The sequence below is a fragment of the Pteropus medius genome, unplaced genomic scaffold (genome assembly GCF_902729225.1).
Source record: "Pteropus medius unplaced genomic scaffold, Ma_sr-lr_union100, whole genome shotgun sequence".
In the NCBI taxonomy this organism is placed as follows: domain Eukaryota; kingdom Metazoa; phylum Chordata; class Mammalia; order Chiroptera; family Pteropodidae; genus Pteropus; species Pteropus medius.
Window position 1 is genome coordinate 67,174,820 of NW_024349800.1, and position 27,741 is coordinate 67,202,560.

At 49.8% G+C, this 27,741-nt stretch overlaps 1 protein-coding gene across 12 annotated transcripts in view; it reads left to right on the forward strand.

Annotated features, from left to right (window-relative positions):
* The window catches only part of CEP164 (centrosomal protein 164), a 64,756-nt gene extending 40,722 nt beyond the window's left edge, over positions 1-24,034 (forward strand). For 3 of the 12 annotated variants that reach the window (XM_039888011.1, XM_039888015.1, XM_039888018.1), the window contains 22 exons: positions 1,345-1,430; positions 2,496-2,663; positions 3,518-3,664; positions 8,089-8,298; positions 11,309-11,440; positions 11,528-11,744; positions 12,743-12,820; positions 13,046-13,177; positions 13,573-13,695; positions 14,824-14,967; positions 15,414-15,497; positions 15,635-15,700; positions 16,057-16,232; positions 16,579-16,702; positions 17,015-17,082; positions 17,545-17,752; positions 18,714-18,821; positions 19,467-19,581; positions 20,122-20,469; positions 21,334-21,400; positions 22,247-22,369; positions 22,565-24,034. In XM_039888011.1, the coding sequence (XP_039743945.1) occupies positions 1,345-1,430; positions 2,496-2,663; positions 3,518-3,664; positions 8,089-8,298; positions 11,309-11,440; positions 11,528-11,744; positions 12,743-12,820; positions 13,046-13,177; positions 13,573-13,695; positions 14,824-14,967; positions 15,414-15,497; positions 15,635-15,700; positions 16,057-16,232; positions 16,579-16,702; positions 17,015-17,082; positions 17,545-17,752; positions 18,714-18,821; positions 19,467-19,581; positions 20,122-20,469; positions 21,334-21,400; positions 22,247-22,369; positions 22,565-22,670 (3,030 nt within the window). In that variant the 3' untranslated portion in view covers positions 22,671-24,034. Of the gene's footprint in view, positions 1-1,344; positions 1,431-2,495; positions 2,664-3,517; positions 3,665-8,088; positions 8,299-11,308; positions 11,441-11,527; positions 11,745-12,742; positions 12,821-13,045; positions 13,178-13,572; positions 13,696-14,187; positions 14,597-14,823; positions 14,968-15,155; positions 15,250-15,413; positions 15,498-15,634; positions 15,701-16,056; positions 16,233-16,578; positions 16,703-17,014; positions 17,083-17,544; positions 17,753-18,713; positions 18,822-19,466; positions 19,582-20,121; positions 20,470-21,333; positions 21,401-22,246; positions 22,370-22,564 lie in introns of those variants that run through there. The other 9 variants (XM_039888012.1, XM_039888017.1, XM_039888013.1 and 6 more) reach the window with 9 other exon arrangements.
* Positions 24,035-27,741: the final 3,707 nt, after the last annotated feature.

Here is a 27,741-nt window from a genome sequence, read left to right on the forward strand (position 1 = left end):
TTTTAATGTAATTTGGGGGAGCTGGCTTTTAGTTCAGGCTCTGCCCTTCCTCACCCATCCAGATGGCAGAGTCGGCCACAGCTGCTGGGGCTCAGACTGCCAGTGGAGAGGTGTGGAGGGCTGTGGGCACAGGGCTGAAGGCACAGCGGTGTGCCAGCTAGGCCAGAACCCCACTGAGGAAGATAGAGTGAGTTGTCTCCTGCCCCACTGCTCCTGTTAACCCTTGTGTTCCAGAACAGACGGGGCTCCTGTCAGTGTGACAGAAGGAGTGCAGGTCCTAGAATGGGGACTGGCACTGGCAAGGCGTTTTTTTGTTTGTTTGTTTTTGTTTTTGTTTTTGTCCTTAGGCTGGGAGAGCAGGGACAAGTGTGAGTAGAGGAGCTAACATTTGCAGCAGCCTTCTTTGGGCCAGGAGTCAGGGGTTATGTACATAATCTAATTTAATCCTCACCTAAAGCCTTGTGAGCTCTGGTTTACTATGCCATTGTCTAGCGGAGGAGACAGACTCCCCAGGCAGAAAATGCTAGAACAGATGATGGAGTTTAGGCTGACTTCACTACTATATCCTATGGCCCCACCCCTGCAGAAAATATTCGAACTTATCAAGAATAGTTCTCTTTTTCACCAAATTTGTCCAGATGCCCAAGCTATAAAATGAGATTTGTTCTTTGTTTTTGTTTTTTGTCTTTTGGATAGGTGGTACAATCTCTGACTGGAAAGGGGGCATCATAGTCCACTGATGGGTGCTGGGTGCTGGGGGGAGCTCAGAATGGAAAATAGGAACACTCTGTCTTTCTTCACATGCCCTGATGGTACCAGTTTCATCTGGAGTACAGCACTCTCTCGTTTCACCAAGTCTCCATCTCTCCAGGACCCTTCCTCTTTAATGTACTTGTCTGCTCACTTTATTTCAGCCTCCCTATAAATCATTGACACTGGAGATCTGGGGCCTCTGTAGATGTGGGGTGTTCATGAATTTCTCTGCTTTCTCCTTATAAATGGCAGTGAAGCCTTCCAACTGCAGGAGACAAGGATTTTTTTTTTCTTTCCTGTGTGTTTTCCTTCAGCCTATAGCTTCTGGCTCTGCTTGTAGTGGCTATGGTGTCTGACTCACCCTCCCCAGACCAACAAGGCCAGCCCTGGAGCAGCTGTGAACCTAGGGGCTTAGCCAGAGCCCCAGGAGGCTTTACAGTAAATGGGCTGCCTCTTCTGTATCCCAAGTGGTTTTCACTCACTCAAGAGCCACCTCTCAGTGCTTTCTCCGAGGCATGGGAGTCAGTTGGAGGATTGAGGGACCACATATAGGCCTCTCTAATATACACTTTCCACTGCTACTGCTTACAGGCCCAGAGGTTGAGAAGAGAAGACAAAGATGACAGCCAGTCCAGCCAAGATGAGCTGCAGAGCATGCAGTCCAAAGGCTTGGGGAGGTACAGTATGTGGGAGGCTGCCCTCAGGGGCCTTTAGGTGTGTGGGCTTGGGCAGAATTCCTGGCTTTGGTCTGCAAGGCTCAGTGTGCTCCTTCCTGAAGGAGATGATGAACTGACTGGATGGCCTTGTAAAGAGTTTGTGTGTGTGTGCATGTGTGTGTGCGTGCGTGTGTGTGTGGGGGGGAGAGAGAGAGTGAGAGAGTGTGTGGAGTGCACGCGCAAGTGAGCGAGCTCCACCTCAAACCCTCTGATTCTGTACCAAGACAGGAATGTGAAGTGCTGCTGGATGCCTTTGGTGGGACTTTGTGCACATTAACATCAGTATGGGGCCAGGGCTTTGTCCTTGTTGCTGGATTGGATTAAGCTGCGTTTGTGCCTGGTCATGGGCCAGTACTGGAGTCATGGCAAAGGATCAGTTCTGCAACTCAGAGCTCTGATCAGGGCCCTGCTACATCAGAACTGGCTGCGGCTAAGTGAGTGAGTGAGTGTGTGTGTGTGTGTGTGTGTGTGTGTGTGTGTGTGTATGTGTGTATGTGTGTGTAGTGTGTGTGTGTAGTGTGGGAGTAGGGAGCTTCCAGCTTCTCAGGCATGAACTCGTGATAAGAGAAGGGCTGTCACTCCGGAAGGGGAAGATGAGGAGTCATTCTACTTTTTGGACCTTTAAAAGCTATCAACATTCTTTCTTAAAGCTAGAACGTCATGCATTTTCTATAGTCTGACCACTCAAGTTTGACTTCTTTTTTTCTCCCTAATTTCCGCTCAGTTATTCCATCCCTCTGTGGCCCCAGTAATTTTGAATTAGCTCTCACTTCCAGGCTAAGCATATGCAGCACAGGGACCTGGGAAGGCTGAGTCTAGTCCAGGCAAAGGGAGCGCTCAGTTGCTCAGTCGAGAGTCTCTCCTTCCTGCTTTTCTGGCTGCTTTGCCCTCTGTGTTTCCGTGTGGATGTGGGGCTGGGGTACAGCTTGGAAGGAGGAATGGATCTAGGTCCACACACTATACTCCTCAGTCTCATTCTGCTCTTCAAATGGAGGGGCCTGACTGCTGCTCTGGTTGGCTGACCAGGTTGTCTCCTCCACTTCTGCTTGGGGAGCAGCTCAAGAGTCCTCTTCACAGCCAGGCCTCTGAAGAAGGGCCTCCGCAGGCCCCTGCGGGACAGCCTGAGTGGAAGGGGCCAGCGGAGCCCGGGGAGGAATCTGCAGGCAGCCCCGTCCCGCCTGTTTCCCTGCAGAGGTAAGGATGAGTGGGAACCCTCTTGGGGTGGTAGTGGGGAGAGCTGGGATGAGTTTTCAGCCCAAGCAGCAGCAAGAGAAGTTTCTTTCTGCTGAGTGTCCCATATGAGCTGGGAAATGAGGAGATCGGCCTTTTTCTAGTCATCGGTCTACAGCTAAAGTTGGGGTGCACAGCCTGATTAGGGGAGCTTAGAAACTCTTGAACTAAGAAGGGTCTCTTCTGACCCAACTACCTCCCTGCCAGGGGCTGGGCAGAGACTGCTGTTACCCAGGATGCGTAGGTCCTGCTAGGAGGACCATTTCTCCCAGTCTCCCCACATCAGCCCTTCCCACCCAGTAGTCATCCCACCTCTAGTTCAGCAACCCCCCGTAGAGCCCTGTTGTGTGCTAGGTCCTATGCTGAGGCGGGTGCAGAGACCCAGGCTTCCCTGAGGCCAGCTGAGAGGACCTTTGTGCCCCAGCCTGGTCCAGAGCCTGGTGTATATTTGCTAGTTCTGTTCTGGCAAACAGAAAGCTGGTCTTAGAGCTCATCCAGTTGGAATGAGTCACTAGGGGAAGTTGAGCAGCAGCGATGTTCAATCACCAGCTTCCACTGAACACCTGCTGTGTGCAGAATTTCTCCTTGGGCCCCATAACCATTCCATGTCCCACGTGGGACATGAGTATCTGGTCTTCATTGTAAACAGCTTGGGAAGAGGCAGGGAGTGGAAAGTGAGCTTTAAGACCTGAGATAGAGAAGCTGTTAGGGCTGCCTGTGTTGTCCCCATTACAGCTCTTTGACCCCGAATGAGGTACATCTGGAGTCTCTCACCTTTCTCCTGGCTTTAACACATTTGCTTCCTTATTGGTATCAAGGGAGGAGATCCCAAGCCCATCTGCCGCCTATAAGAGGGGCGAGGATCAGCGCTCCCAGGCTGAGAAGCTGGGCACTGGGCAGGAAGAGGCCGAGGAGTCCAAGCAGAAGGTGGCAGTCAGCCCCACCCTGTCAGTCTCTCCTGAGATGTAAGGGCCAGTTTTAACGTGTCTCTTCCCTGTTCTCCATTGTGTGTGGGTGGCTTTAGTGCCCATCCACTCTTGGGTGGTGGGGAGGGGATGCTGTGGACCAAGGGGTGGAGTGGGGGGAGAGTGAGTGTCCCCTTGGTTCTGTGAGCAGCCTTGAGACCCCTAGGCAGCCATCACTAGTCCTCGTGTGGGTTAGCTTAGGTCCCCAGGGCTCCCCTCATCAAAACTTGGGGTACAAGAGTGGAAACAAGGGGGTTCCTTTTGGGTCATTAGCAGAACCCCAAAGGTTTTATTGAGATATTTATATACATGAAAGTACACAAATCTGAATTGTACAAGTCAACGAATGTTTACATATATATACACACCATGTAACCAACACCCAGATGAGATGGAGAACATTTCCATCCCTCGAGAAAGTTTCCTCATGCTCCTTTCCTCTAATCCACCTGTCCCAGGTCACTACTATTTTGGCTTCTGTCTAGTAGATTTGTTTTTTCAGTTCTCCAACTTCATTTAAAGGAATTATATGGTATACAGTATATATCATTTGAGACTGGGTTTGAAGCTCACTTATGTGAGCTTCACTTAGGTGGTTGCACAGAGCACTTCTAGAACTTAGAAATTGTTTAGCTTTTCTTCTCCCATTTTCACCCTCCCCTCTCTTACCCCTTTTTACAGATGAGGAAACAGGCTCAGAGAGGCAAAGGGTCACATTGCTGGTCAGTTGCAAAATTAGGACTAGATTCTAGTCAGTAGGGTTATAGATTTCTGACTTTTAGTCTGCAGCCACTGTTCCTTTTCTGTACCTGGAGAGAGACAGGTGCAGGGTTATACAATTTTTCCCATCTGCGAACTGAGTAGTACAAAAGAACTAAGAGTCTCAAGGATTTGGGGCTGACTGTTGAGCAGAGACAGGTTCATCCACTAATTGCTCACAGAAAGTGTCACCAAGACCTGGCAGGGCACATGAACTTATCTCATGTCATCACTGTGGCACTGCAGGACTGATGCAGGGACGGGATAGCCCCATTTTTAAGGTGGTGATGTATCCCACAATGACAGCTCTAACCTTGAGGAATGACATGGCTTTCCCAAGTGTCCTTGGTGCCTGTGGACAGACAGATCAGTGTGCTTTTTATGGGCACAGGAGGTGAGTGTAGTTCAGAGAGAAGACCCTGTGGGCAGAGGTCAGAAGTCAAAGAGTTTCTACCTGGGCCTTCTGGGAGAGAGCTGGGCAGTGAGAGGAGCCAAAGCACCTTTGTGTTTCTCCTTTGTCCCAGTGAGGCTGCCCCTGCCGAGGTCTCAGGAAAATTTTCCTTGACAAATTTACACAGTATTCATAGGCAATATCATTTGTTCCTTTCCTGAACCTTTTCAGGCCCCATAACTTCCTTGTCATTATCTTTACAACTACATTAGGAATGGATTGATTTTCTGGGTTTTGTGGGGAGTAGCTTGGTGTCTCTGTCTCATTTGTACCTATGGGTTTTTAATTTGTGGAGGTGACTGAGAAAACAGACCAATGTCACTGAAAGAAGAATTTGTTACTAACATTTCCAGAGAGAAGAAGGCATGCCATGTCACGCAGGGCCACATGGGTAAGGACCAGGGCTAGTCAGGAGGCAGAGGAAGTGAGAAGGGAGAGCATGGCCCAGAACTTTTCTTGTTTTTTTTTCTTTTGTTTGTTTGTTGTTTTTTTGTGGGAGGAATGAGTGAAGTAGAATAAGTACCCTGAGTGAGTGTAGGATGGGATGGGTTGAGCAATTTTGTGGATTTTGGGTTAGGGGTGTCCTCTAGTTGCCTGGTACTTGGTCCTGGTTGATTTAGTGTAGAGAAGTATTGGCTTGGTGTTGCGAGTTAGATAAGGAGATGTGAGAGTTAGATAGAGTCAGGATTGGTTGGTTTGCATATGACAGACATGTTCCCTTTTGTGTCGGTAAGAATTGGCTAGTCCTGGGAGGGGCAGTCTCCCCTTGACCAGCAAGCTTTTTAAGATGTCGAAACTTTCTAAAATACAGAAAATAGGAAAACACGATTAATAGAGTATGCCAACTTTCATAGATGTTGTAAAACTGAATCAGAAGGAGTTACGAACAAAGAGTAGGCCAGAGAGCATGGGCAGGGCTAGCAAGAAGCCACTGCTGTGCATGCTTTATGGCCAGAAGGCCTGGGTCTGGGAAACAGGGATGTTCTTCCCTTTGTCGTTGCAGCATCTTCCTTCGCGTGCTTGTAGAGAGAGGGTAGCTGAATTAAAACCACTAGGTTGATTTGAGAAGAGACAAGAACTCAGCTTCAGTAGTGTACAACCATTTCAGAATGTCCGGGTGCCATACCTTCCTCCTTCTTCTCCCTCCCTGCCTGCCTTCCCTCCTTGCTTTCCTTTCACATTTCTCAGAGCTACTTGATGGCCACCCTGAAATGACCGTGCTTCTGCGGAGCCTCCTCTTGGCCACTAACTGTTAGAAATTTGGTCTCACTGATGCTAATACCTGAAGAATGGCCTAGAAATCAGACCTGCCTCTTCCTCTGGAGTCCTCAACTTCTCAGTCTTCTCAAAGATCTTTCACACGCATTGTTGACTGCCTTGGACCTAAGCTGGCAGTTTAGGATACTAGATCTTCCAAATGGGAACACAGCGAAGAGGCTCACTGAAAATAGGCCCATTTGCCTGCAAGCCAGGTATGCAAGCCAGCTCACTAGTATGTGTAGACTGGGCACATGCTACCACACCCTCTGATGCCCCATCTTTCTGTAGCATCTGTCCCTAGGGCTCCACATAGCATCACAGCCCACAGGGGAGAGAGACATTAAAAGGTACCATCTCAAGATTAAAAGATGTTTTCAGCCAAGGTTGGAAATGAGTTGGAGGGTTGATGAGGTGGAGAGCTGCAGGGGGAGGCTCTTTTCAAAGGCAGGATTCTCAGAGGAGGTGGCAGCCACATCTCTTACGTCTGCATCAGTTGGGCTATGTCATGGGACTGAGAGGAAGCTAGGAATTGGAAGGAGGGGGAGATGGAGCTGGGAGCAGAAGAGAATTGAAGGCAGAGCTCAAGACTGTTTCTGGTCTGAGTTATAATTTTAGGAAAGGGGGAAGGAAAGATTTTAATGGTATTTCAGAGACATCAGTGGCCTTTTATGTCTTCCTTCTCTCTCTGATCTCAAGGGGCCAAAATGAAATTCCAAAGGCCTTGTTTTCTTCTGCTGTTCTAATCTTATCCCACACACTGTCTTCCATCTGCTGCAGTATTAGAGCTTGAAGGAGAAGCAGGTTCTGTGACCCCAGCAGGGAGACTGGCTCCCCTTTTTCACTCTTGCCCCAGTGCTCCTTGATTTGGACCAAGACCACATACTACTGAGGTTGATTGGGTCACTGTACCAGGCCTGCCACAGCCCTGAGCACTGTGGAAGAGTGGTTGGTAGTTGTATGGTGAGATCAATTCCTAACATAAGATTTAGGTACCTGGGAATGCAAACACATACTGGCCTTTAGGAAAGCCACTCTGGGAGGCAAAATACTTATGCTTTCATTGTCCCAAATGTTCTTAGGGTTTCTCTTTGGATGTTTCCTTCATGAACCAGAGTACAAGCAACAAACAATAGTTCTTACATTATAGGCATCTTTGTAACCAATACCATAAGTCCTATCTTACCACCCAACCTTATGCATCCAGGTTAGTTCTGAATTTCTTTTACCCACTTCCAAATATTGAATTAACTCGAAGCAGATGAAAGAGTGGCATCATTGGGGAGATATAGAGCATGGCATTCCTGTTGTGCTCTTGCTACATTCTTTGGCTTAGGGAATGGTCTCTTGCCTGGCTTTCTTGGCAGTGTGGGATGGGGGTTTCCTGTTCCTGGGCCTCCATGGACTATTCTAGGTCTCAGGGCTACAAAAAATGCTGCTGCTTGTCCTACTGGCTCTTATGCATTGGCCTCTGTTCAGTTTGGGAGGCAAAGAACAGCCTCTGGGGACTTTCCAAACTGCTGACATGAGCCTCAAGTAGCAGGTAGAGCTCTAGTGGGGAGACAGAAAAAGGGCTTTTCTGTCTGAGCCATTCTGGGGACGAATCCGTTAGGGATAGCACTTTAATCCCTCCCTGCTGCTGCCAGCTCTTGAGCTATTTCTTCACCTTGGGCTCTAACCTACCAGGTCCACTGAGAGAATGCTATGGGCTTCCCTTCTCCCTAGGCTTTTGAGGCGTTAGCCACAGTGGGGTTTGTCCTGTAGAACAGATGGTGCTTGTTATGTCCAAGAGGGGCAGCCTTACTGCTGGCCCTTGTGTGACCTGATCGGCATATGTGATTCCTGATTATGGGTGCTCCATTAGGATTCTGTATGTGATCTATAGCTGTATAAATTCTGATGCCAAAAGGTAAATGGATATTAAAACTAGATAAACGCTGTTTCTCACCATTGGTAGGCAATCTCCAGAGCTTGCGGCTTCCCCAGAGCCGCTCTCAGAGGCTGCCCTGAAGGCCATGGAAGAGGCAGTGGCCCAAGAACTCAAGCAAGACCAGAGGCAGCTTCTAGAATTGAAGCAAAAGAAGATGCAGCAGTTGCGGGAGAAGCTGTGGCAGGAGGAGGAAGAGGAGATCCTCCAGCTTCACCAGAAGAAAGAGAAGTCTCTCAGGTCCTGCCCCTCCCCTTAGATAAGCGGCTCAGGGCCTCACAGTGATGTGGGGAGTGGGGGACATCTTCTCTCGCCCCGGAGACCACAGGGATGCCCGGGGCCCCGCCAAGACTCCTCACTGGCCTGTGTGGAGGAATAGGCTCCCTTGCCAAGGATCATGACCCCTCCTCTTTTTGGAAGAGAGTTGGGAAACATGATCTCAATGGGAGTAGCTAACATTTTTTGACAGGTTATATTGATCCATGTACTTTATATCTATTACTTTGTTTAGTCCTCTGAATGGCTCTTATAGGGTATTGATATCAACCCCAATTTATAGAATCTATAATTGATAAGAAATGAAGAAACCGAGGCATGGAAAGGGACGACACTAAGGAGCAGCGGAGCCGGGCTTCACTCAGGTGGCTTGTCTCTGAGGCTCGTTTTCTTAATTACTACATTGTTCTTTTTGGGAGTCAGGGCCTGGCTGGGACCCAGTGAGATTGATAGGGACCACATGATACAGTGTGAGGTGCTCTTGCTCAGGACCCAGAGGTTTCTATTTGGGTTTGAGTAGCTGGTTGGGAGGTCCTAGACAAACAAGACACTTAAGTCTGGGCAGGGCCTGAGTGTATGCGATTGTGTGTGTGTATATATTCGGGACCTCTGTGCTAGCTCATTTAAAGGAGTTTTCTTGGAAACTACCCAATAATTTTCACATCTATCTCATTGGTTACCCCTGGTTGCAAAGGAGACTGAGAAATTTAGTCCTTTAGCTGGGTCTCTTTACATGAGAGAATAAAATCAGGGTTTTGTTAGTAAGGAATATGAGAGAATGGATATTGAGATGTTAACAAGCAATCTCTGTCACAGTCCCATGGGGAAAGTGCTACAAAAAGGTGTTAATGTAATTCACTTATTTGGCAATTTAACTAAAGGCTAAATTTTATCCTCTTGGACAGAACATCCAAAAGTGGTAGAGACTTTTTTTTTTTAATATATATATATTATAGATAACAAAGACTGTATAAAACATTCATGCTTAATTTAGAGATGCTAACAGAAAACCAACACCTGACTACCAGAGGGTTGGGGACAATCTCAGCCCAACACAGGATCCGCTGACCCAGTGCCCTTATATCACCCCTCCTGGATCCTCTGCCAGGGAACATCCCACAAAACAGATCTCCCCACAGCATCTTCCTCTTCTAGCTAACTGAAAACTGAGGCAGGGGCCCACCCAAACAGGGTGGGGCTCAACTCGCTTTGAGAGGCAGCGCTTAGGAGAGGATCCTGGCGGTGGTTCCCTGCCAGCCCACCAGGCTCTTCCTCTCTTCCTGGCCCTACCCTGGGCTTGCCTGACTGGGCTTTTCATCCCTCTCCAAACCACTCCCGACTCCAGAGTGTCCAAGAGCCCTCTTGGGTTGTGGTGAAGACTCGCGTGCCAAAAGTATGTGACTTAGGACCTGCAACACAGTATTTGCTCAAGTAATGGTAGTTCTTATTTTTATTTTCAGTTGAAATCAATATGGTTTCAGTGGCCTTGACTAAGTGATTTCTCTGTGGGCATTGCCTTGCCTGGCTCCCTTTGAAATAGTTCATCATGAGAACTCTGTTTCTCTTTATACATAAGCCTTGCTGAGAGGCGGGGCCTCCTCTCTGCTAGGAAAGTTTGATTTGGTAGAAATTTCTGGAAGCAACACTGACCTTAGAGCAAATATTTCTTGAATGAGCAGGCAAGCTGACCCTTATTTTCTTTAGTTGTAAAATGACGAGTTTAGTTGTAAGACAAAGAGAGAGAGAGTTGTAAAATGAAGGACTTAACCTCTAAAGACCCTTCCAGCTCTAACATTCTGTGATGCTATGTGTAAAATTTAGCCATAGGACAGAGAAAGGGTTTCTGGAGAATCTAGAAGAAAGGATTTTTACTTAACTCAAATTTTCTGTCGTAGTGGAAGGGAGCAGTGCTGCTGGGAACTTGAAATAGAAAACAATCCTAAATCTTTTTTGGCTTTGGAATTCATTACAGAAGCTTCTCAAAGAAATTGTCTTCTGAATCTTTTTTATTCTTAGGCTTGAATTCCCTGAGTGTACAGCACACAGCCCTGGTCATGTGGGGGCTGCGTGAGGAGGATGTGGTTTGTGTAAGCAGAGGGATGTCTGCTTGGAGTGAAATGGTTACCATTGTTAGTCTATAAATAAGATACCCTCATAGATAATCAAAGCTCGCTTATATTTGGGGGGGTGGGTGATATTGTTCAAATTCAACATTTATTGAGTACCTACTTCATGTCAGTTATTGTGTTCAGCACCTAGGATAGAACAGATTTTAAGACAAGATTTCTTTCTCTGAAGAACCTCCCTGACTTGTAAGGAAAACAGACATACAAAAGATTAATTATGATGCAGTATGATGCATGGTACAGAGTGGTATGGGATAAGAAAGGTCCCCATATATTGTGTGATGGGAACAGAAAGGCTAATTGATGAATTTGGAGGAAGTAAGAAAGACTTCTCTGAGAGGAGTGAACTAGGTGTTGAATGACGAATATGGATTTGTCATGTAGAAAAGGGCATTCTAGGCAAGGAACCAGCGTGAACAAAGGCCAAGAGGCAAGAAAAAGAGTATGGTGGGATTTAGAGGTGGTGGCTCATCTGATGTGGCTGGAATAGAGCCTGTGGGGTGGGGAGTGAAAGGATATGGAACCAGAGTCAGGCTGGGGTCAGACTGTCCATCCTTGAGTGAACTTGGAGGCAGAGGGGAGCCTTTGGAAGAAACACTGTTTTGGGATCAAGCAGCCTATAATCTGTTTCCTGTGGCAAAGGGCAAGTGGATTTCATGTCCCCCTTTACCCTGGGAGATATTATAGGGAGGCAGCAGGACCCAGAGGCTGCGGTTAAGTTCATCCTTAAGATTTAGGGAGCTTCACAGGCAGTTTATAGGCTTTTGAGGCTGAAAGCCGGGGATTATGACTAGAAGAGGAAACACCTCTGGAGCTTCCAACAAACTTGCCTTTTCTTTCCTTCCCAGTTCACTGAAGGAGCAGTTGCAGAAAGCCACTGAGGAGGAGGGGACTCGGATAAGAGAAGAGGAAAGCCAGAGGCTGTCCCAGCTCCGGGCCCAGGTCCAGTCCCGTGCAGCAGCAGATGAGAACCAAATCAGGTGAGTGCCTACTATAAGCTGCCCAGCCCCGTGGAGGGGACCACCCTGAGTACACTGGCCCATTACCATTCCCTTCTCTCTGCCCAGGGCCGAGCAACAGGCTTCCCTGCAGAAGCTGAGAGAGGAGTTAGAGTGCGTACAGAAGGCTGAAAGGGCCAGCTTGGAGCAGAGAAACAGGCAAATGCTGGAGGAACTCAAGGAAGAGATGGAGGCTTTGGAGAAGAGAGAACAAGCTTCCCTGAATGCTGAGAAAGAGAAGGCTTTGCAGCAGCTAAGGGAGCAGCTGGAAGGGGAGAGGAAAGAAGTGAGCAAGTAGAGTGGAGACTGTTCCGCTCTGGCTGCTCCCTGGGCTGCCTGGGGAGGGACTGAATGGAGAAGAAGAGCCAGTCTTGCGCGTGCTCGATGGGGAGCCTGGTGGAGAGTGGGTGTCTGCACAGATGCGTGTGGAGATGGTGGGCCCATTACTCTGGGTGGATCCGGCTTGTCTTAGGGCAGGTGCTAGCCCTGGTCCCCACGACAGAGCGGAGGGTACTGCAGAGGTCCAGAGGCCCCTCTAGGGCCAGCTGGGCCAGCAGCAGTGTTATCAATGGCAGTGAAGAAGTTTAAGGGGAAACGATTTGTGGATTTAAGATTTCATGACTGAAAGAACTTAGACTAGAGGTCCTGCGACAGAGGTGCCCTTTCCCTGTCCTTGTTCTTCAGGGGCAGCCGTGATTACCTTTTATCTTTCTCCTTTTCTCTCCTGCCATAGAATGAGAGGTTAGCACACTTAGAGTTTTTTCTCCCTTGTCCTTACTCCTTGTCCCTCTGATCTGATGGTCTGTCTCTAGGTAAGAGGCTGAAGTAAGTAGCAGGCCATGTGGAACTTCTGTTTTCTTTTGGTGGAGAATGGAGCTTTGGCTCTGTTACAAGGAGAAACTTCAGTAGGGTCTGGGGAGAACGTTGTACTGCAAGTACTCCGGGCAGTTATGCTAAAACTTCCAGCCCTCCCTGCCTGGGGTCTCGTTCATAGGCATGAGCATCACCGTGTGCCTGTGGCCTAGCCCAGAGGCAGGGCTTTGGAAGCAGTGACCTGAGGTTCATTGCTCCTCCACTCTGGCCTTCATGTTCCTGTTCATTTCCTAGTTGCAGACTTTAGGGACTGAATTATATTGGAGGAACAAAGATGTGCCTGTGGTTCCCCTGAGCCCCCTTAGCTCGAGGGGTATGGGAATGGATTCCTGGCTCTTCCTTCCTCCAGAGTCAGTGCCCAGCCAGTCTTCCCTGCCCTGCATCCTTCACAGGCTCTTTGTTGTTCCCCAGGCAGTGGCAGCACTGGAGAGTGAGCACAGAACTCAGCTGGAGCAGCTCTCTTCCTCGCTGGAGGCCAAACACAGAGAGGTGAGATGCTGCCGGCCTGGCCTGTAAAGCAGAGCCTGGGCAGCCTGGTCTCTGAGTATAAGCATCACGGCCCCTTCATGACTAATCCTTAGAACTCATACCCATCTCTGCCACAAGGGAGGAGGCTTCTCTCTCCCCATAGTTCATGAGGAGGGATACTAGGTCCCTGGGAAGTGAGTTTCTTACGGCCACTCTGCAGTGCTCTCTGTGCTTGGGCCTCCTCAGGTGGTCTCCAGCCTCCAGAAGAAGATAGAGGAAGCTCAACAGAAGGAGGAGGCCCAGCTGCAGGAGAGCCTGGGGTGGGCAGAGCAGAGAGCTCAGCGGAAAGTTCACCAAGTGCTGGAGTATGAGCAAGAGGTGAATGCTGGTCTGCTTCTTTGGCTTTGTGTGCGCCTGTCATGGATGCTCTGATAGCTGGCCGGGCTATTGTCCAAGGGGTCTTCCACTTTGCTTTGGATGGCTCAGCTGTACTTAGAACTTCTGGTTCCCTTTTTATGTCTTAGTTCCGCTGAGGACAGGTGCTGCTCCACCCTCTGCCCCTGTATGCATGTGGGGAGGGGGTGCTGGAGTATTGCTGTGTATATATCATGTGTCATGTATGTGTGATGTGTATGTTTTGTGTGTCGGGGAGGGGGAACACTGGGGAGGTGTGCGTATGTTGCATATGTGTATGAGACCTTTAAGTGCTTCAGCCCTCGAGTACTGGTCTACTCTCAGTCCTGCATGTTGTATGCCTATCGCCTGCCCTGCAGCTCAGTGGCCTCCTGAGAGAGAAGCGCCAGGAGGTAGAAAGGGAACACGAGAGGAAGATGGACAAGATGAAACAGGAGCACCAGCAAGTGGTGGCTGAGGCCAGAGAGCAGTATGAAGCTGAGGTGACTTGGTCCAGCATGCATGCTTGCATGCGCGTGCACGTGCATCACACACACACACAGGCCCTTCCTAGCTGGCTAGAGGGCAGGGGAAGGGGACAAATTGTGGTCAGGGCTTGTGGGAGGCTTTCTTTCCTGGCCCCCTGCAATGGTGAAGTCATTTTTGCCTTTTAACTAAAGCATTAGATTAGGAGTGCTTCCTCTCCATCAGGCAGGCTGCATTATCCTCTCATGGTAATAATAGCTAACATATTGAGCTTGTACTATGTGCAAGCACTGTTCTAAGCTCTTTATTAACTCATTCAGTCCTCATAACACCCTTACAAGGTACATAACTATCATTATCTCCATTTTAAAAATGAGGACACAAACTTGGGGAGTATAAGCAACTTTCCCAAGCCCACTCTGGCTAATAAGCAGAGGAACTATGATTCAAGCCTAGACTGTGTGATTCCAAAGCCTTCAGCTTTAACCACCCTAACACCATGCCACCAGGGTAATCAAAATTCCAGGACCAAGGAATAGATTGCCAAGAGCAAAACAATATGTAAGTATTATCTGCCCATCTTTAGCCCTTGGCTGGGAAAGTTCAGTTATCTAAGTGGCTCGACTCCAATTTGTCTTGTTCCTATTGGGGTGAACAATTGTGGGGTGGCTGACTTTCCCCCACAGCTGGGCCTCTGCCTGGGACTTCTAAGCTGCTGCCCCAGGGATTGTATCCCAGACACTTTGTACAGTCTTTCTCAGCACAGAAATAGCAGGCTGTGAAGAAATGTAGTTGACTCCCTTCCCAAACCAATTCTGACCTTGCTGAAGAATAGTGATAATTTATTAATGACCTCTCTTCCCTAGGGAAGGGTAGCTGTACATGATGGAGCAGTAGAAGCAGCAGCCTCTACTGCTTCTACTGCTTCATGAGGGGCATTTCCTCATGACATCTGACCAGCCTCTGCTTCAGCAGCAGAGGGGGTGCAGGCTTTCTGGGGGAGTAGGACCATGCTATCTTTGATGCTCTTCTTCTCTAAGAGCTGGCCTTAGGGAACTGATGGGGTCTTTGATCTTACTCACTCAAAGCGGCAGGGGTGTGGGGGCCACTGCACTTTCCCACCAGCGGCCCCACCCTCTGTGCAGGAGAGGAAGCAGCGGGCTGAACTCTTGGGTCACCTGACTGGAGAGCTGGAGCGCCTCCGAAGGGCCCACGAGCGAGAATTGGAGACTGTGAGGCAGGAGCAGGACAGACAGCTGGAGGACTTACGGCGTCAGCACCGGGAGCAGGTTGAGGCTCTGGGTGGCCACTTGGGGCTCACCCACCAGACACCTCCATGCAGGGTAGAAAAATGCTGGGGGCAGCAGGACAGGATGGAGCCTGACAGCTTCAGGAGTGGGGGTGGGGTGGGGGAGTGGGGTCTTGCATTGGCCATCCCCAAGTTAGAGCATCTTTGCTCATTTGTTTTCTGGGCCAGGGCACATCCCCAGGATTAGAAGAGGAGGTCAGCCCCTCTAGGGCCTTGGGGTTGGTACCTTTGCTTCTCCTTGCCACCACCGGAAATAAACAAGGTGTGATGCTTTCCTGGGAGGCCACAGGAGCTAATGGGAGGAAGCCTGAGCCCATCTTGGAGGGTCTGCTACAGTATGGTGGGTCAGGGCCCCTTCTGCCCCTTCAGCTAATGCTTTGCACTCTCTACACTTACATCTTTCTCTCCACCTACGCTTCTATGTAGGAAAGGAAACTCCAAGATTTAGAGGTAGAACTTGAAACCAGAACCAAAGATGTCAAGGCCAGATTGGCTCAGCTGGACATTCAGGTGAGGGAGTGGGAGTGGAAGACAGGATCTCCAGGTGTCCTTGACCTTGGAGTCATCGCTCCCCCAGAAGAACGGGCCTTTCTGTCCCTTCGACCTGGAAATGGCCAAGGGGCCCTGTTTCTTTCCTTCTCTGACAGGAGACTGCCCAGAAGGAGAAGCAGCAGCTCCTTGATGTGCAGAGGCAGGTTGCGCTGAAGAGTGAGGTTTGTCTGCCTCCCTTGGCCTCCCCCCTTTGTCTCTTCCCCTTTCTCTTTCCTTTTCTCCCCGCCGCCCACCTCGCCCCAACACTCCACTTTTTGTTCACTTGATCTCTCCAGGGCATTGGGCTTATTTGACAAATAGTACCACTGTATGGAATCCAACTCAGGACCCTCAGGGAGTGGGGCTGTGGTGGGAGGACGGGAACCTGCACATCCTCTGACCGCGGACACAGAGACTTCACTGTGTCAGTTCCACCCTCTCTCCCTGCTCTTTGGGCCTCCCTGTCCTTTAGGGTTGCCTGTTCCCTACCGTCTTCTCACTGTTTCTCCAGGTGCTTCTATCTTTTCTTCTGCTCTAGGAAGCCACAGCCACCCATCAGCACCTGGAAGAGGCAAAGAAAGAGCATACCCACTTGTTGGAGTCAAACCAGCAGCTCCGAAGAATTCTCAGTGAGCTTCAGGCCTGCAAATTGGAGCTGGAATCCCAGGTGGATCTGCTGCAGACCCAGAGTCAGACGCTGCAGAAACATGTCAGGTGGTGTAGGCATCCTGCACTTAGCCACCCCACTGCCTCTTGCTTGCCCGCTGACCTCTGCTGCTCATGGGCCCTGTCCACTCATGGCTAAGTTAACAGGCAAAGGAGCTATGTCTGCTGCATTTTGTAGGGGTTGGGAGGTGTTAGGAGGCTGTGAATAGTTGGGGGTCCCTGGTTTTACTGTTCATGCCGCAGCCCTGCCTCAGGGACTTGACAGGAGTGAAAGGATGAAGAGATGGTCCTGCTCTCTACCTTCCCAGGAGTCCCAACTGTGTGCTGCCTGGCCTGTTTTATCATGTGATCCTCCTCACCTCCTCCCACCTCACACTCCCTTTTCCTACTACAGTGATCTGGAGGCGGAAGCTCAAAGACAGCGGGACACATTGAAAGAGCTGGCAGTCGAGAGTAATGCTTCTCCACGTTTTGAGCCAGATCTCCACATTGGAGACCTACGAAAATCTCTTGTGACAGTGAGCTTCTCTATTCCTGGGACGGGTTAGGATGGCTGGGCTCCGGCACCAGAAGTGGGTAGAGCCTCAGGAGGGGGCAGGGCATCAGGAGGGGTCCTGGCTCTCTACTCTGTGTAGGGCCTTAGCCTCCTGTTCTTATCATTTCCAATCTCCCATCTCCATCTGTCAAATGATATCTGTAAGTAAATAGTGCTCAGCAGCTAGCAGGGCTATTTGTGTGTAGGCCACTGGGAGGGAATTCAGGGTTCCCTGAGCCTGCAGTGTATCTGCTTTTGTTGCATTTGGTGGGTCTTTCTTACCATGTATTCTTAGAACCAGACCAAAGAGGTACCCTCTACTTTCTCCCAGAGCAAGGAGGAGACTGACTTGTCCTTGGACAGGTGAGTTCCCATAGTCTATCTTATTTTGGGTTGAGGATGAAATGGAGGGGTGAGTGCCTGTATCACAGTGCTGGTATAAACTAAAATGAGGTGACAGCGATCACCAGTGGAGCTTGGTTTAGGGAAGGGGACCAGGAGGATTGAGGAATCTTCTCTGGCAAGCCAAGTAGGTGCCCACTGAGTGTTAGCACAGCCTACTGGCATCTGCTGAACCCCTGTTTGAGGGTCATGCTGATGGGAGCATCTGGCCATCTACCTGATGGTGTCAGGTAGGACGACACAGGGCAACACGCCCCATACTGTAGTATTTAATGGCGGCATTTCCTCACACTGCTCAGCCCCAGCCCTGTAATCTGCTCAAGATGGGCATCTGCTGGGGAAGTGGTCGAGCAGGGGCGGGCTCTTGGAGTCTTTGCTCACCCTCCCACCGCAGGCGTCCCTTACTCTGCCTGTCCCCCACAGCATCCGGCACTACTTCTCTGCGGAGGCGGTAGCTCTCCGCGGTGCCAAGGAGTTCCTGGTGCGGCAGACGCACTCCATGCGGAGGCGGCAGACGGCTCTCAAAGCGGCCCAGCGGCACTGGCGCCACGAGCTGGCCAGTGCTCAGGGGGCGGCCGAAGACGTGCCAGGCACTAAGACCTTGGATGATGTGCGCAAGGACCTGGAAGAGGTCAGGAGGGTGGAGGACAGCCTGCCAGCCCCACGAGGAGAGGGGATCACTGGGGGAGGCAGGGAAACAGTCGCTTTGGGGCACGTCCTTGATTGTTCTGGTGATTCCATGAGAGTGTTCACATAGGCCCTGGGGTCACTGGACAATTCTTGTAGGGCACCTGGACAGGGGATGCAGGTTATGAAGCTCCATGAGGATGAAAGCGCCTTACATTTATGAGGCAATGCGCAGTGTGCAGAATGCTTTCTCTCAGTAAATCATTTGGTCCTTGCAATAACTATAGATGATGCACAAGGTAGTAGCATTATTCCCATTTTTTAGGTGAAGAATATAAGTAAGGTTTTTAAAATCCAATACCTTGCTTATCCTATCACACTGACAATTTTGTTCATAACTGAAAATCTTTTGAGTACACTCAGCATAAGACTGAGTTACTTGTACATTTCCGATACTCTAATTTGCAATGGAAAGGCAGTGACTTCATGGTTGTTATTATTAGTTGGGATCACAGATCTTTGAGGGTCCTGGCAGATCATACTAAGTCCCTTAGAAAGCTGATGGTGCTCAGAGCCGGTGAGCAAGCTTGGGGCCCTGTGGCCTCTAAGAATAGTGTGGGGACAGCAGAGGGCAAGAGGCTTCCCAGGGGATGTACATGCTACTCCTGCGCCACCATTGCTCCTCCAAATCCCTCCTTGATGATGATAGTGGTGATGATAATAACCATTTGGTTAACAGTAACCATTTGAGAATTTATTAGGTATGGGCATAGCACTCAACATGTAACATACTCTATCTCATTTAATTTTCATCACCCTGTGAAAAGTAATATTTCTCTTAGATGAGAATTAAGACTGAGAGTTAAGTCATGTTCAAGATTATCCAGCCAACAATGGCAAAGCTGGGACACCAGCATCTGTGTGGCAGTCACCACATTTCTCCTCCCCTTCCTCCTTGGCTGCAGGAGACCAGACACCTGAATGAGATGAAATCGGCCATGCGGAAAGGCCACAACCTGCTGAAGAAGAAAGAGGAGAAGCTGAATCAGCTGGAGTCCTCTCTTAGGGAAGAGGTGCAGTCCTATGGCCACGTAGCCTTGTGCCCACGACCGCCTCTTCTGTTTCTAGGATGTGGTTGGGTTCTTTGGGCCTGTGTCAGGGAAGCTGGGCCTCTAGGGCCCAGGATTGTAGGCTTAGGGCTCCTGGGCTGGTGAAAATGGCAGTGGCTTCAGCTTCGTGTTTGGGTGTTTGTGCCGAGTGGTCCCGAGAGACCCAGAGCCTCTTGCTGAAGGTTCTTGAGGATCTAGCTCCTGCCCTTCCCCTGCCATGGTACCTGATGACCATGGTATTCTCAGGGTGTTGGGAATAGATGCACCTAGAAGGTTTCCCTACCTTCCCTGGGGCCTTGTAGACTTTCCCCTGGATGCCTAAGGAATGGATGTGTCTGGAGGGAAGCTTAGGTGGAGAGACACTGCAGGGAGAGTTTATTAGGGGGAAGGGTGGGCATCCGTGTGGTCCCAGTGGCTCAGGTAGTTGAGTTCTCTCAGCCCAGCCTCCTTCCCACACCCCTTGCAAGACAGCCCGCATGATGTTCCTGTCCTAGGACTTTGGGTCTCAAGGAGTCCACCTACCAAGTGCTCAGTCCCTACACCTCACAAGGGCAGTGGGCAGAAAGCCCAGGGAGAGTACCAGTAATAACTGCTGCTTTTACCCATAAGGCTTCAGATGAAGACACTCTGAGAGGAGCCCCCACCAAGAAAGTGGTGACCTTTGACCTCAGCGACATGGAAGACATGAGCAGTGAAAGTTCTGAATCCTGTCCCTTGCCTCACAGTGAGTGGTGGCAGCAGGGAAGAGAGGGAGAGGGAGGACCACAGTTTCCATGGAGAGGGAAGAACTTGGAGAACAGAGGTAGAGCCCCCTTCCCTCAGCCTTGTGTGGGTAGGTCTATGGGAGCCAGTGTCTGGAGAAGGTACTCAGTAAATTCTTGGGAAGGAGTGAACCAGCGTGGCTTTGCCAGCACACAGGGCTGAAAGGATCCGGGAAAGCCTTCCGAATGTGCAGGGCGCTTTACAGTGAGAAGTGTTCCCGTTCGCCGCTCCCTTCTAGTGTCACTTTCTGGGAAAGTATTCTCCTTCTGCCGCTCTGGCTTGCAAAGGACCCTTTCCTCCTTCTCCAGGGCCAGCCTCCTATTGCACCATCTGGAACACAGGCCCTGCCACCCCCCATTCCCCAAGTCAAGGCCAAGGGGCTGTTGTTTGGAGGAATGGGGAGGGGGCAGGGCAGTAGGGTGCCACATTGCCAGCTGGGCCCGGGCATGCTCCAGTGCCTGGAACCTAAGTCCTTCCTCATCGTCTGCCTCTTCCATTTCAGTCACTCTGACTGCAAGTCCTACCTTCCCCAACAAAATCCACTACTTGAGCAGCTCCCTGCAACGGATCAGCAGCCAACTAAACAGTGTCCTCAGCATGCTGGGCAGCCTCAGCACTCAGCCACCACCGCCACTCCTCACTTCCACCCCAGCGCAGAACCCTCCCTGGTCCTCCAGGAGCACTTCCATTCCCATCTACCCCTCCTTGGCCCAGGTCTCAGCCTCATCCCCTGCTACATCCATGTCTACGCAGTGGGCCTGGGACCCAGGCCTGGGCCCCAGGCTCTCCCCCTCTGTGACTCAAACAGTGGATGACTTTCTGGTGGAGAAGTGGCACAAGTATTTTCCAAGTAAGCCTCCTCATGGGCCAGCGTGGTGTGTGTTCCTCCTCTTCCTTCTCTCTTTCTTCTCCTCTTCCTTTTTCTCTCTTTCTCCTTCACTTACCCTTTAACTCTACCCCTGCCCCTAACTTTGGCATGGTTCATTGAGCCATTGACTGTGGATCCCTGGGGAGAAAACCTTGCTGGTTGCCCTGCAGCTGGAGGCTCCATGGGTCATGATGGTTTGCCTGGAGCTTGGGCTGATTGGGACCTTTATGACTCCAGAGCTCAGCAGAACCTAAACGATCATTGTCATCATCATAATAGCTACCATTGTGTGCATTATATTATGGCCAGGCATTTTACTCCATAGAACATTTGTTTTACTCCATAGAACATTTCATTTAGTCTTTATAATAACCCTCTGAGGTAGTAATTATTTATCCCCACTTTACAGATGAGGAAACTGAGACTCAAGGAAGTTAAGTAATATTTTCCAGGGTGCCCAGTGAGTGAGCAACAGACAGGGTTTGACTCCATGTCTTTGTAACTCTAGGATTCTGTTTGTAACCCTTGGCCATATGGCTTCCCCTTGCTTCTGGGCTGGGTGGCTTCCCCTGGTGTCGTAGCACTGCTGAGGGATGTGAAAAGCCATAAAAACAGTTTTGGGAAAAAATTACATCTCCCCATATCAACCCAAATAGAAAAGTAGATTAAGTTTTAGAAATAAATACAACAATTCCTATCGGTCATCTTTCATTCAACCACTGAAAATTTCCGTTGTTTTTTTTTGTGGGCACAGCCTTTTCAGTTATGGGGAGGCAGCCTACTTGGGGCTGGGTCTGGCTCAGCTGAACTAATGCTCATTTTGAACCATTTCCTCCCACTTTCCAGCTGGAGTCCCATTCCTTAGCAGCAGCCCTGCCCCCTTGGAGAACAGGCTGGGTTATGTGTCTGCCAGGTAAGCCTCCATGTAGGTTCAGGGTGGAACCATGCAGTTCAGCTGTTCACTGTGCATCCCTGAGCTGGCAGGACCTCTCAGGGGAACAACTCACGGTCGTTGCCCAGAGAGGTCAACCAGGCCCCTAATCCACAAAGCTGCCTGGGTCTGAGACACTCCTACAACCAGAGGAAAGTCCCAGTGGCGGGCAGGGCGTACCTGGCGCAGCTCCATGAGGAAGCTGCTCTGTGGCACCCTCTGGGAGAAATCAGCCCCTGGCCCCTCCAGCTCTGGAATGTGGCCTTTGTATCTGCCATTACACCCTTTGTCTGCTTCCTGCTTTCCTCAGTCCTGCTGAGTAACATCTGGAGCGAGAGGGGCACCCGTGGGGGAAACAGATGGGCAATTATTTAAACCTGTTATTAATTTCCCATTCATCTTATTCTTTGCCAAACGTATCCCCCACAGCCCCCCCATCCATAAGTATACCCCCTTCGGCCAATTTTGAAGGTGGTGCTGGGCAGGTATTTGAGTTGACATTTGGGAGAACTTTTGCTGATGAGATTGGCCCAGAATTGGCGAATGTGGGAACCTAGAGCCCTGATATCAAGAGTATTCACCCAGAAGAGGGTGGAGGGGTGTACCATTTTCCCTTTTGGGAAGGTTCCAGAGAGGCATTCCTGCCAGTAGAGGAAGCTTTTAATTGCTGAAGAGACCCCAAAAAGGCTGCAGCTGGTGTGTTGAGATGGAGAGAGAGGCGGCTGATGTGACGGCCTCCGTTCAGCTGTACTCCATGTCCCCCCTTGTTCCGGCACTCCTGCCTCCTCTCTCCGTCTTCTCTTTTCATGCTGTCCTTTTCCTTCCCAGTGAGCAGCTCCGTCTACTGCAGCGTCCTCATTCCCACGTTCCTGAGGCAGGCAGCACCAACTTTCAGGGCATGATTGAGGCTAACCGGAAGTGGCTAGAACATTACAAGAACGACCCTAAGTTGTATCCTTTTAGCTGGTTTCCACACCCCAGTCCCTTCTGCTATAGCTTCTGCGATGGCTGAGCTGGGCTTTAGGGCTTGTGTTTGTGCCCTTGGGGGCCCAAGGAGGATTCTGTTTGGCTTTTGACCTTTCCTTCCATGGCCCTTCCCCAGATGTGCTCAGCTGCTTGTGGAGTTTTCCTTTACCTCATGGCCAGACATCTCTTCTCCTCAGTGCCCAAGCCAACAGCCACTTCTGGCCTCCTGCAGCTGAGCCTGAATGAGAACAACAAACTGAATGTGCATCACTATTTTAGGCCTTGAGCAGTGGTATTTGGTACACCTGGCCTTTCCTGCACCCAGATCGAGTGCCTGAGGAGGGGCCTGTACTTTATTTCCTCTGATAAAGCATTCTCTTGTCCTCTCTTTGCTGCTTGCCCCACTCAAAACTTGGAGGAACTGTGGTGGTGGGGCGGCTAGGTGAAAAGGATGCTATAACTGAAAGCAGTAACCCACCCCCAGTGACCACGTAATGGGTCCCAGGATGAAATGTGTGGACTGCTGTGAGCTCCTACATGGACATGGCAATGCTACTGATGTGGGGCATCAGGGACATCAGCACCTTCAGGAGGAAGAGGTGGTATTAGAGGAGTTGCTATCAAAGGCCAAGGGATTCCCTTTAGAGCCAAGTTGGTCCCTTGGACCTGCGGGGCACTGCACGGATATGTGTATGGTGCTTACTTTATCAGAACAAAGCCCCCAGTATGTCTGTACCCTGGGACCAGGCTCTGTCTCTCCAATACCTCAGCCTCATAGAGATCAGACTTTTTTCCCTAACATCCCATTTCCTGAGCCCCCTGTTTCTCCTTTTGACTGTCTCAGAATTGGGCCCAGAGCCCTTCCAGAGATTGCTGGAGGCTAGGGCCCAGAAGTTTGGTCACCTGTCTTCTCTCTGCTGGCACTGTGCTGTCCTCAGGAGCACTCTTTCCCCTTCCCTGGGGCTCCTCCCTAGAGCCCTTCTCAGGTCTTAAACACACAACTTTCAGGGAGACAACAAGCCATAGGAAAAGTCTGGGGTGGCTTCTGGTCCTTGTCTCGCTTTTCTCCACCTTGGGTATATTCATGGGTTCTTACTTCCATATACCTTTTCTTCCTGTGCCCCTGCCCACCCCCAATACCCTGCTGCCCCTTCTCAGAGCTTGAAGACTTGTTCAGAAGGAGGCGAGTGGCTGGGCCAGTGCCTGGCCTTGGCAGTGAAGGATCTCGTGCCAGTCGGAGCTGCTACCATTCTGGCACAGCTCCCTGCAGCTCCACCTCTCATCAGTGGACTCCCTGGGGATTATGGGGAACATTCTCTGATATCTGTCTCATTGTTTAAATAAAATACCCCCATTTTTCTTGTTTTGAAAGCTATGGGGTTGCCCTTGCCTCTCCAGTGCATAGAAACCAAGTCTCCACCATCCCACCATTTATTTCTTTGTCTTAGAATAAGAAACTAGGATTCAGTTGGCGTTTTTTACTCTACTCCCCATACTGTTTAGATATCAGTCTACCACACAGAAAAAAATCCATTTTATTGGGCTCATTCTATGTGTTTTGGGACTAGCTCCTGTATCACAACCACCTCTGGTGACAATCCTGTCTTTTGTACATCAATTAAATCTCTGCAGGTCCATTTTTTATAAGGAGACTGTGTGAATGTGTCTCTTCTCTGAAGGCCTTTGCCTCTTTCCTCTTAACAGAGGAAGGAAAAATCAGTATTCACAGGACACCTCCTAGGTGTCTGATCTAATCACAGCAAACCTATGATGTCGAGATTTTCATCTTCATCTCTATAAATGAGAAAATCAAGGTTCAGAGATCTTTAAGTGCCTGTGGTCCTAGAAAAAGCCAAGTGCCCTATGAGGCCGAGCTCTCACAACCCACTTGTGGCCCCGAAGCTCCCTATCCCCTGCTGCCAGTCTTGGAAAGTGCTGACGTTTTCCATCGCTCCCTTGGCCCTGCTCCCTACTCCACCTACCAGAAGAATACCCACTGTGCTATCTCCCAAAGGCCACTTTTCCCCATGCATACAAATGAAAGATAAGCCCCCTGAAGTCCTAAGCTGGCAAAGTTAGATATTTTTCTGCTCCAGTGGTGTGAGCTGCTTGGATCTGTAGCAACAGAAATGCTGAGAACCAACTTGAGATGGCTGTGTCTCCTGGATTTGCATAAGAAAACCACCTTAAAAAACAAAAAAGCAAACAAACTAACCCAGCGTTTGCTGTGTCCCAGTGTCCCAGTTGCTCCAGAGAAGGGAAGGAGGAAGGGAGCAAGATAACATTTGTCTAACACCTTCTGTGTGCCAGGTACTTTTCATGTTATCTCATGTAATGCTTTAAAGCTATGAAGTTGGTATTTTATAGATGAAGAAATTTAGGCTCAGATTAAATGACTGTAGCTCAAGATCACCCAGGATTTGAACCCAGGTTCATACATCTCTAAAAGCCTAATTCTGTTGACCACACTCCCATATGTCAGCATCTCCTGTCTTCCTTATAGCTCACCCAACAGTCCTGGCCAGCTTGTTCTGAAGACCTGGGTCCAGGAACGGGTGCTTCTAGCTGAGTGGGCAAACCTCCCCTGGGCCAAGGTTTACAAAGGGACTTTTTAAAAAGACACCAAATTGTCCCATCCCTCTCCTCATGGACTTTAGAATTTAGCTTGGGAGTCTAGAATCATAGACCTTTGGAGCTGAAAGGAGCCTTGCAGATGACTGGTTCAGCGGCGGAAGAAACGGCCTGGAGAGATTATACAAGTTGCCTAAAGTTACAGTCAGTATGTGGCAAAAGTAGGGCCAGAATCAAGGAGTCCTGACTCCCAGCCGAGGGTTTCAGGAATATTTTTAAAAGGATATTTATTTTTAATAGGCTGTATGTTCACATGGCTCAATGTTCAAATGGTACAAAAGTCACTCCATCCGTGGGCTATCTAGTCTTCTTGAAGGTAACAAACACACCAGTTCCTTCTGGAGATTTTATACAAATACAAGGAAAGAATGGGCACTCCTCTTCCTCTTTACTGGTGGGGTTAAGGGTCGTTCCTAACATAGGAATAGATGATTTCCCAAAGCTCTTCTGTGAGATGTTCATTTTCTTAGAAAGGATCATAGCCCCACCTTATCCCCTCAACTGCCATGAAAACTTACACACAAAATGGCAGTATGGGGAGGGGAAAATAACCCTGGTTTTCGGACACCTGGACTTACTTTTGGCTGACACCTACAAGCTCCGTGACATGAACAAGTCTTTTCTAGGGCTGTGCCCTCTCTGGTCAAAAGCTCAAAGCCTGAATCGATGCTCCAGGGAAGCAGGGTGGCTGCCTCAGTTTCAGTGATTCAGAGGTCTGCTTTGGGTCTGCCATCTTCAGAGGGAGGCTGGAACACTGCTGGTGGCCTCAGCTGGGGAGGGGTGCTGGTGGTGGGAGTAAATGAGGCCAATCCCGCCACCAGCTTTTTGTGTAGAGATGAGGAAGTGATGGTTAAAAAATGGAGTACCTGTCATCACCAGTGTCCTGATGAATTGGAAAGCCCTCCTGTGCCTCCTTTCCGCTTGCAGCTCCTATCTGCCACTCCTGCCTCTTCCACTGAATTTGCCATCTACAGCAGGTCTGTTACACAGAGTGCCCAGTGAAGGGCAATAGAACACTTTGTCATGATGGAGGACAGGGATGTCTGCTCTTGAGAGGTAGGAAGCAGAGGGACAGCTTGGTGATTCCCACTCTCTGGGTTAAAAGCAGAGGGGGCATGAAACAAACATCTCCACTTTATCCTCTCTCTGCCTCAATTTTCACATCTGTAAAATGGAGTTAATAGTACCATAAAGTGGTTGTGAGCATTAAAGAAGTTAATCCATATAAAGTCCTCAAAACATTGTTTAGCACATAGTAAGGGGAGTGATGTCACTAACATGACGACATAGGTTGTTCCAGACTTTGCTCCCTCTCACAAGAACAACTAATAACTATTCATGGACAAGACACCACTGAAAGGATTCTAGAACATGGGAGTGAGGCTGAAGAACCTACCACCATTAACACACACACACTCCCTCCCTCCTTCCCTCTCCCTGTCCCTCCTTCCTCCCCCTCCCCCTCCTCCTCTCCCTCTCCCTCTCGACCAAGGGAGTACATTATAAGAGTAAGAGGAATGGCTACATGCTGATTGCCTTGCCCCTCCCCAGGCCAGTGCAGCAGTACACCAAGAAGCCCCCGCTGAGCCTTTGGTTCCTCCAGTGGGAAAAAGGAAGCCCTCACGTGACATCTAGCCCCCTACCCCCAAATTGTGGGTCATTTCGTGGAGCCCCTACTCTGGCTTTGCCCCACAGGGATCAAAGGGAATCTATGGGGCTCAGCTGCTGGGAATCTGATTGTGTCAGAAGTGGGGAGGGGCTTCCAACAACCAGCACTTGGATCTTGGCAGATCAAGTTCCTACCTGTAGACCCGCAAGTAGTATTCTCAATCAGCGGCTTCGCTTATCTGCAGAACCAAGTCAGTGCAGTATGACCAGAGAACTTGGCAGAGTACAAGTCTGTCTGATTTGGGTCCTCAGAGAGTTTTGCTGGCTGATGCTCAAGCAGCAGAGCTGAGTCATATCCCCACCAGCTGTAGAGTGTGGCTCCTGGCCCCATGTGACAGAAAAGGCTGTTTCAAATACCTGGAAGCTGCATAACCCAGTATGGCTTGCTCTGAGAGGCAGGTAGGCAGAGCTAACTACTCCCAGAGCAAGTCAGTGGCCCTGTTTGTCTAAAGGACTTGGGGCATGAGTTGGCTTGAGTTAAGACCACAAAGAGCCTCAGAAGCCTTGGAGCTGCTGCTGCTGCTGCACCCAGGCAGGGAAACTAATTTGTATCCTCACTTATTGTTGAATCATCCTTTAGCCCACGTGACCAGGGAATCTTACCAGAGCACACAGGATGCTGCATAGCTCACCCAATAGCCCTGCTTGAACAGCCCAAGCACTTAAACAGAGAGCATAGCCTGTGTCCCTCTGCAGAGAAAAAACAGTGGCCTCACATGACCAGGATATTCAGTGTACACTTCTGCCTAATTTTGGTCCTCAAACAGTGAGCCATGCAGATTCTGGGTCCTGTCCTGCTATCCTGTCAGAACAAGGAAACTAATTCATAGCCCCATCTACTACTGAGTGTAGTACACAGTCCTGACTGTCTAGTAAGCCTGACCAGAGAATTCAAGCAATCATGGAGCTCCTCCTACAGCTTCACTTGGGCAGGGAACCAAGCTAGCAGTCATGGTCATTTGTTCTCAGCCAGTGGCATACCTTCCAACCGACCTCGGGGCTCAGAAAGTTGCCTTGCTCCCAAATAGATCCTAATAGCAAACCCCTCCTACCCATGG